The sequence below is a fragment of the Plasmodium reichenowi genome, chromosome 9 (genome assembly GCF_001601855.1).
Source record: "Plasmodium reichenowi strain SY57 chromosome 9, whole genome shotgun sequence".
In the NCBI taxonomy this organism is placed as follows: Eukaryota; Apicomplexa; class Aconoidasida; order Haemosporida; family Plasmodiidae; genus Plasmodium; species Plasmodium reichenowi.
The window spans coordinates 262,499-272,498 of NC_033654.1; the positions used below are offsets into that span (position 1 = coordinate 262,499).

Consider the following 10,000-nt stretch of genomic DNA (forward strand, 5'->3'; position numbering starts at 1 on the left):
GAATAAAAAAAAAAAAAAAAAAAAATAAAAAGAAAAAAATTAGAAAAAAAAAAAAAAAAAAAAAAAAAAAAAAAAAAAGCACGTAATGAAAAAAAAATAAAAGATCAAAAAAAAAAAAAAAAAAAAAAAAAAAAAAAAAAAGAGATGTATCAAATTATAAAACAGTTTTATATTATGAATATGTAAATATATATATATATATATATATATATATATATATATATATATATATATAATAAATTATATATTTTTAAGAAAAAAATAAGAGAGATACCTTAAGAAAAAAGCAGACAGAAGGAATAAATGAAAACCAACAAAAAAAAAGAAAAAAAAAAAAAAAGAAAAAATGTGAAATATAAATATTCATATAATATATATTATATGTATATAAAAATTTTCAGATATATGTGTATAATAATAAAACTTCTGATAGGGTTCTTTTTACGACATACATTTATTTCTTTATACTTTCTTTTTTTTTTTTTTTTTTAAATATGATTGTAAGATATTGTTTGGTAAATTAAATTTTTCTTTTTAAGGAATTACATAGGATTTTTATAATATATATATATATATATATAATATATATATATAATGATCCAGATTATTGTATATTTATATATATTTTCATTTTATGTATATTCAATGTTACAATACATACATATTTTATGATATATATTATTATTATTATATATATATATTATAATATATTTATAAAATTACTAATATTTATTATTAAATATTATACATCACAGTATGATTTATAAATTATTTATTTATTATTTTTTTCTTGATTATAAGAAAAATACCGTTTTTTTAAAAAAAAAGAATCCAATTTTTTTTTTCTCTCTCTTTCTTTTTTTTTGTGTATTTTTTATTTCTTAGAAGTTGATTATTAAAAATTAAAAATTTAAATGATTGCATAAATATATTATATATACTACTTTTATTATTATTAAAAAAAAATATATATATTAATAATATTTTATGTATTTCTTTTTTTTAATGAATAAAAAATTACATTTTAGCCTTTTTCATAAACCAAATATAGAGATATAGGTAAATGAAAAAAAAAAAAGATACAAATATAATAATAAATACGAATTAATAAGTAAAGCCTAAGTATAATAATTATATAATATATATATATAAATATATTTATATAAATATATATATATATATTATATATTTATAATTAGTTTTTTTTTCTTTTTTTTTTTTCCTTTTTTTTGAAAATATAAATATTATATATATATATATATATAAAGGTTATAATTATATATATTTTTCTTTTCTATTTTCTTTTTTTTTGTTTTCTTTATTTAGATCAGATTAGCATTTTTTTTTTTCTTGTTTTATGTTAGTAGAACAGAACATATATGTATAACATAAAATAAATAATTGCATATAATTTTTTTTTTAATTTCTTTTTCTTTTTATATTATATATATATATATATATATATATCTATATGATAGTGCATTTTTTGAAAACATAATAATAATTTGTATGCTCCATTTTTTTCTATACTTATATTATATATATATATATATATATATATATATATATTATATGTATGATTATATATTTTGTATAATTTAAAAATAAATGTAATATGAGTGAATTGAAACCATTGGAACTTGAGTATTTGGATAAGAATGTAAAAAAAAAGAAAAAAGAAAAAGATGAAAAAAAAAAAAATTTGAATAAAATTTTTATGAATAGAAAACATAGTTTCAAAAAAGAAGGATCTGATAATACAGATGTACATGAACAAAATATATTAGAAAATGACAAAAGTGACAAAAATGACAATGATATAATGAATAATAACAAAGATGGGAAAAGCATTTTTCATTCGTTTAGTATAAATAAAATATTTGGAGAGAAAAAAAAGGATGACCCTGGTAATAATAAAAATGTAAAGAAAGGTAAAAAGAGTAAGACAAAAAGTGATATAAGTAGTGTTAATCATAACCCATCCGATAAGAAAGATGAGGATGATATTATAATAGATAGCAACACAAAGGAGAAGAACAACGGCAATAATAATGATAATATTAAAAATGTACATAATAATAATGATAATATTAAAAATGTAAATAATGATAATAATAATAATGATGATAATATGAATTATAATAATAATAATAATAATGACAACAATAATAATGATGATAATATTAATTATAATAATAATAATAATGATGATAATATGAATTATAATAATAATGATAATTGCTATAGTTATGATAAATATAATAATGTCCATAATGATTGTAATAATGAACATAGTGGTAATAATCCTGATAATAATAATAATAATATAATATCTGTGGATTTAGAGAATGAAACAAAATTTTTGGAAGATTGGGAAGTTACGCAAAAGAAAATATACGATCCAACTATAGGATTAAGAAAACATTATACGAATGAGCTTTTATCATGTGGAGAAAAGAATAATGTAAGGATATTAGAAAAATGGTCTTCTATGGTTAATAGAGATATTGTATGGTTTCATAAAGCCCATAGAACTACTTATCTAAGAAGAGTAAAAAGAGGAATTCCCCAAAAATATCGATGGAAAATATGGTTCCATATAACAAATGCAAAGAATTTATACAATAAATTTCAGAAGAAATATTATTATTTATCTAAAAAGAAATCTAATTATACAAATTTAATATTAATAGATATATCAAGAACTTTTCCAGAACTATTAATATTTGATAAATATGCACAACAACAATTATATAGAGTTTTAAATGCATATTCGAATTATGAACCATCTGTTGGATATTGTCAAGGTATGAATTTTTTGGTTGGACTTTTATTAATTATAAGTAATTTTAATGAGTTGGAAACATTTTGTGTATTAGTTAGTTTAATGAATAATTATTATTTGAAAGATTTTTATAAAGAGAAATTTCCTTTATTAAATCGTTTTATATATTTATTTGAAAGAATAATGCAAAATGAAATACCTGATTTAGTAGATCATTTTAATAATGAAGAAGTATATCCACCAGTCTATTTACATCAATGGCTTTTGACATTATTTATAGCTAGCTTACCTATAAAAAGCGTTATTGTAATATGGGATTATTTATTTAGCACGAGTATTAAAAAAATTATCATTATATCTGTAGCACTTTTGAAAATATTAAAAAGTTATTTAATGAAACATAAATTTGAAAAAATATTGAAATTATTAAAATCATTAAAATATAATGAAAGTAATGATGATATATTAATAGCTAAATTACTTATAAAAAAATCGGAATCTATTATTTTAAGTAATGAACTCTTATATCTATTTGAAAATATTGAAAATCAACATGTACCATTTAATAGTCAATATAAATTTATAATAGATAATATAACCACATGTCATTTTAATCATATAAAAGAAAGTATTACACAAATGAATAATACAAATACTATTAATAATTACCACACAGAAAATGATACAACAAATAATAAGGATAATAATAACAACATTAGTAATAATAATAATAATAATAATAATAATAATTATAATAATTATAAACGATATAGCCATTTGATTAATGAAGATAGCAATTTTGTTATACTCGATGGAGTTCCTTTACTCAATTTTTTTTCTCGTAATATCTTGAAAAAAAAAAATGAAGAAGAATTGAAACCTACCTCCAACCTTAAATTTAGAGATAAACAAAAATCGATGTCATTAAAGGAAACAGAAAATATCAATACATTTTATTATAAAATTTTAAGTAGTAATCAAAAAAATCAAAAAAATCAAAATATACACCAGGATGCAATTAACAATAGTAGTAATGATGTAGCATATCATGATGTGCTTAGCTCATTAAAAGAAAGTAATTCTGTTCATAATATATCTGATGAGGAAAAGCCAAACCATCCAAATTTAAAACACCATATTAATAAGTATTATACAAATAATATAGCAACGGATAATTCTAATGATCATATTGATATGTCTGTTATGGAACAAAAAAATCAAGAGGAAAATATAAATAATATGAATAGTATAAATAATATGAATAGTACAAATAATATGAATAGTATAAATAATATGAATAGTATAAATAATATGAATAGTACAAATAATATGAATAGTACAAATAGTATAAACAATATAAACAATATAAACAATATTAATTATATTAATCATATTGATTATATTAATTATAATAATTATAATAATAGTATAAACAGTTCGCACGCTTCTGTGTCAAAATCTTTAAATCAAAAACCGCAAAATGATCTTGAAAATATGAACAAGACACACACCAAACATATAGCAAATGATAAAGAGAATGTTGGAGAATATCATATGATTAATCAAAATATACAAAATCATCACATGCATGAACTTAATATGTGTGATAATGATCATAAAGAGGATAACTCCCAGCTATATCATAAGAACGATATACATATTCAACATTCTAAATCAAATGAAAACAAAAGTGATAGGAATAGTATGAGCAACTTGAAAAGACATGCATATTATTTTAATAAAGAAGAGGGACAAGAAGAAATAACATTCCATCATCAAATGAATGAGTCCAACATTTATGGTGATAACAATATCAATTCTTATAAGAAAGAAAATGAACAAATCAAAAATATTAAGTATTTGAATGATACTAAGGAGAACGAAAATATTTTTATACATATGAATAATAAAGAATGTCATAATGATGAACATAAACATCATGAAGATGAAAATGAAAATGAAAATGAAAACAATTTAGAAAAAGAAGAAAAAGAAGAAAAAGAAGAAGAAGAAGAAAGTATTCTTAATATATCTCAATATATTAGTTATAATGAAAAAGAAACTTCATCAAAAAATAACAACAATGATAATGAAAAAAATGATGATAATAATAATTTTGGTTTCTTTAGTCTAATTAATTCATATGCTAAAGATAATAGTTGGTTTGATGTCTCCACCATAAATAAATATTATCAATTTAATAAAAAGGATGCTGATCGAGAACTTGACAATATAAATAGTACTGAAAAAAAGGAATATAATGATACAGATCTGGTAGACGATGCTCACACATTTTAAAAAAAAAAAAAAAAAAAAAAAAAATATATATATATATATATATATATATAATTATATATATATTTACGTATAATTAAATTTTTTTTCTTGATTATTTATTTTTTTTTTAATTTTTTTTTTACAAATATATACCTAATTATAGTATAAAAATATTATATATAATAAGAATTTATTAATAACCTTATCAATTTAATATATCATTTTATTATATATAATGTAGTTATTTATTTATTTATTTATTTAATTTTTTTTTTTTTTTTTTGTGTGTTAATATATATACATATATTCATATATATGTTATCTTGTTTCTGTTGTATTTTTTTCCTTTTTAAATTCATTATTTTAAAAAAATATTTATTTGCCATTTCCTCCCAATGTTATTATATATATATATATATATATATATATATATATATATATTTTTTTTATTACTCTAATTATTATTGTTGTCTTTTTAAACCATAACTCTTATATATATATATATATATATATAAATATATATATTTATATAACACATTATAATTTGAATAAATGCAGTTTTATTAGGAAAAATAAGTATTTTTTATTTTATTTTATTTTAAACACAAATATGGTTAAAAAAAAGAGAAAAAGAAAAGTTTTTTTTTTTTCATGTGTTTTTTTAAATAATAACGTATGAAGTGTTTAAATGTGTAATAATATCTATCTTTTGTAAAAATAGGGGAAAAAAAAATTCTTAATATTAACATTGGGTTATAATTTAGTCAAGTACATGGGTATGTACATTCATTTGAAAAAACAAAAAAATATAATATAATATAATATAATATAATATAATATAATTTAAAGTTATTATATGGGTTGTATATATATTTTTTTTTTTTTTTTTTTTTTATTTTGTATGGTCTTTTGTCTAGTCATCGATTTCACTACTACTACTTGTATAATTTTCTTTAATATTAAGCAATCCCTGTTTATTAATATTTAAGGATTTATTTTTAATAATTTTATGTTTTTCATCATGTTGTGTCCTTTCGACATCTTTATTATTTTCATTTATGTTGATATTTGTTATATCATCCTCTCTTTTTATAATTTTTTCTTGAATTTCATTATTATTACTAGATAAAGAATTACATTTCTCATTTTTTACATTCTGCTTATTATTTTCCTCATCACTACTATGATATTCCTCTCTTATTTCTAAGAATCCATCCGGCCTTACAAAAACATTTTTTGAATTATGATCATCATCGTCTTGATTAATATTATTTTTATTTATATTTGATGTTTGTTCAAGTTCTAAAGCAAGTTGTATTTCTTTCGTTAATTTGTCAATATCATCGGAAATTATTTTATACTTTTTTTCATAAGCATCTAATTTCTTTTGTAGATATTTATGAGCATTTTCTGAAGTCCTTTCACAATATGTATTACAACCTATATGTTGATATATATTATTTGTATATTTTATTTCTCCTTCATAAAAAGCTAGTTTAGAAAAAGGAATGATTATTTTATAATTTATTTTCTTTGTTAAATTTTTAACAATATTTATAGTTTCTTTATATTCATTTATAGATTTTCTTAAAATATCTTCTTTTATTTTTTCATTCTTTAATTTTAAAAATAATCTCTGAGTAGCCTTCTCAATTTCGTAATCTTTTATATATGCTTTCTCCTCCATCATTTAAAAAAATGAAATAAAAAAAAAAATAAATAAAATGAAATGATATAAAATAAAAACATAAGGAAATATAAAAATTTTAATGTAATAATTATATAATCTTCAAACAGCCGTACTATAATAATATTATATTATATTATAATATATTATATATGATATTTGGATCTACTAAAAAAATAAAAAAACAAAAAAACATATATATAGAATAAATATATTTTTAAAACATTTTTTTTTTTTTGTTTTTTTTTTTTTTTTATTACCTTTCATTTCAATAATATATTATATTTTCTTCATTCGCCTTTCTTTCGTTGTTATTCTTTTTTATATTCATCATAATATTTAAGTATATATTTTTAAAAAGAATAAGCACCGAAATAATTATAAGTTATCATGTTACACTAAAAAAAAAATTTATATATAAATATATATATATATATATATATATATATATATATATTTATATTTATTTATATATTTACATGTTTTATTCAAATATTAAGATTTCCAAATATGTGAACAAAAAATTAATAAAATATATTTCTAATGAATATCAATTTATAGGATGGATCCCATTTTTGCATTTTCTCTTAACATAAAAAAAATATATTTATAATATATATATATTTATTTATTTAATTATACGGTTAAAATTTAAGAACATTTCCTTTTTGTCTTCAATATTTATAATATATAAATTATTTTTTTTTATAATTGTATAAAATCTTAGTTTTGTCAATTTCACATATTTGAAAAAAAAAAAAAAAAAATACATATATATATATATATATATAATAAATGAAACATATAAATGTAAATTATTTTATGTATTCCATAATGATAGTATACATATATATAAAATTAGAATCTTAAAAAAAATAAAATATATAAATATATATATATATATATATTTATATATATAATATTATAAAACAAGGTAAAAATTGTAACTATATTTATAAAATATATATGTTTATTATATAATCAAAAAGTCATATATGGCCAAAAAAAAAAAAAAAAAAAAAAAAAAAAAAAATTTATATATATATATATATATATATATATATATATATAATAAATATACCTACATACATATATATTTATATATATATATTCATGACGTGTTACATTTTATGGTCAAATTAAATCCATTTTATGATCGTTTCTATTTGTTGTACATGTTATATGATATATTTTTTTAAGTCGTATTGCTTAATAAAACCTTCGAGGGATTTGTTGACCTTGTCTTTATCTATGACAATAGATTGGTTTACATAATTGTATACATCATAATTAATATCTTCCATAATTTTTTCAATGATTGTATGTAATCTTCTGACACCAATATTTTCTACATAGAAATTCATATCATGTGCTGCATTCGCTATAGTTTCAATAGCATCATCTGTAAATTTGAGATCTATGCCTTCTGTTTTTAGTAGAGCTATATTTTGTTGTAATAAGTTATTATGTGTTTTTGTTAATATATCTATAAAATCTTTAATGGTTAAACTAGATAATGTAACATGTACTGGTAATCTTCCTTGTAATTCATTTAGCATATCATTAGGTTTAACTCTTTGAAAAGCACCTGAAGCTATAAATAAAATATAATTTGTATTAATATTACCATATTTTGTATTTATAACACATCCTTCTATTAAAGGAAGAAGATCTCTTTGTACACCTTCAGCACTTGCATCTGGACCATTATATGAAGAATTAGATTTCGAACAAATTTTGTCAATTTCGTCTATAAAAACAATACCTTCTTCTTCTACAGAATTTATGGCTGTTTTTAAAATGGTCTCTTGATTTATTGAAGAATCTATTTCTAATTGTAATAATTTTTGTCTTGCTTCTCTAATAGTCATGGTTTTTTTATCACTCTGTTTATTTATATTCTGATGTATTATTTTTACACTTTTTATATTCTGATGATTACTTAATGCTTCCTTTACAGCATTTTCAACAGAATCATTTGAAAAAATATTGTTATTAATATAATTAGGTATATCTATACTAATAACTTTATCATCTAATGATCCATCTTTCAAATATTTCCTCCAAATATTTTTCTCTTCTTCTTTTATATTACCTAATAAAGAATAAAGAATAATATTTTCAACAGTTTCTTCAGCTTGTTCTCTGATTTCAATTTCAAATTTTGTTTTTTGCCTTTTTACAGCTATTTCAACCAAATCTTTTATAATTTGATCTACATCTTTACCATGAAATCCAACTTCCGTAAATTTTGTTGCTTCTACTTTAATAAATGGTGCATCGACAAACATAGATATACGTCTTGCTATTTCGGTTTTACCTACACCTGTAGGTCCTATCATTAAAATATTTTTTGGTATAATATCTTTTTTCATATCATCACTAACTTGTATTCTTCTCCATCTTTGTCTTAATGCATTAGCAACAACCTTTTTAGCTTCACTTTGACCTATTATATATTTATTCAAATATTCTACAATCTCATGAGGATATAAACATTTCTTACTACTTTTCCCATTTTTCATTTGAAAATTTATTTTACTATCATCTGATTTTATTTCCTCTTTAAGAATATTACTACTGTTCATACCACCACTACTAAAATAATTCTTCTTTCCTATATTATCCTTTTTTAAAACATTACAATTATCATTTGGTACGTCACTTGAAATAGTACTTTTGGATATTTCTTCATTTTTTATATCTACCTTAATATCATATATATTATCATCCTCTTCCTTTTTTATATCTACATTAATATCATATATATTATCATCCTCTTCCTTTTTTATATCTACATTAATATCATATATCTTCTTATTTTTTTCATCTTTTATATTATATTCCTTTGTTTCCTTTTTATGTGCCATCACCTTTTTAACTTTCTTAACATCTTCTTTTATTTCGTTAATATTAATAATATTTTCCTTCGTTATTTTAACCTTCGCAAAATTTTCTATGTTCTCGTTTTTTTTATCCGATGAATAACTATCTCTGACGATATCATCCTTTTCTATAATTGACGCATCTGTCTTTTTCTCACTTCTTGTGTTCTTGCTATGTGTACAAGAAGTAGTAGTATCATCACATATTTCATTCATATTATTTAAATTATTTATATTATTTATATTATTTATATTATTAATAGGATGTTGTGTTTGATCTATATTTTTTGTTATATCATCTTTCTTTAAAAACATTGTATACTTCTTTTGTTTTTCTCCATGTGGACTAAACATTTTATTATTATT

General features: G+C 18.9%; 3 protein-coding genes across 3 annotated transcripts in view; 1 reads left to right on the forward strand and 2 right to left on the reverse strand.

Annotated features, from left to right (window-relative positions):
- Positions 1–1,615: 1,615 nt before the first annotated feature.
- Positions 1,616–5,083, forward strand: PRSY57_0905300 (GTPase-activating protein, putative; the record flags this gene model as incomplete). The annotated part of the gene is made up of 1 exon (XM_012907293.2): positions 1,616–5,083. One exon carries the CDS (start codon positions 1,616–1,618, stop codon positions 5,081–5,083), a length of 3,468 nt encoding a protein of 1,155 aa, XP_012762747.2.
- An 892-nt stretch (positions 5,084–5,975) lies between these two features.
- On the reverse strand, positions 5,976–6,752 carry PRSY57_0905400 (hypothetical protein; the record flags this gene model as incomplete). The annotated part of the gene is made up of 1 exon (XM_012907294.2): positions 5,976–6,752. One exon carries the CDS (start codon positions 6,750–6,752, stop codon positions 5,976–5,978), a length of 777 nt encoding a protein of 258 aa, XP_012762748.2.
- Positions 6,753–7,927: 1,175 nt separating this feature from the next.
- Positions 7,928–10,000, reverse strand: part of PRSY57_0905500 (ATP-dependent protease ATPase subunit ClpY, putative) — a gene marked incomplete at both ends in the record, with an annotated part of 2,811 nt that continues 738 nt past the window's right edge. Inside the window, one exon of the mRNA XM_012907295.2 lies at positions 7,928–10,000. This exon is cut by the window's right edge and continues 738 nt beyond it. Within this exon, the coding sequence (XP_012762749.2) occupies positions 7,928–10,000 (2,073 nt within the window).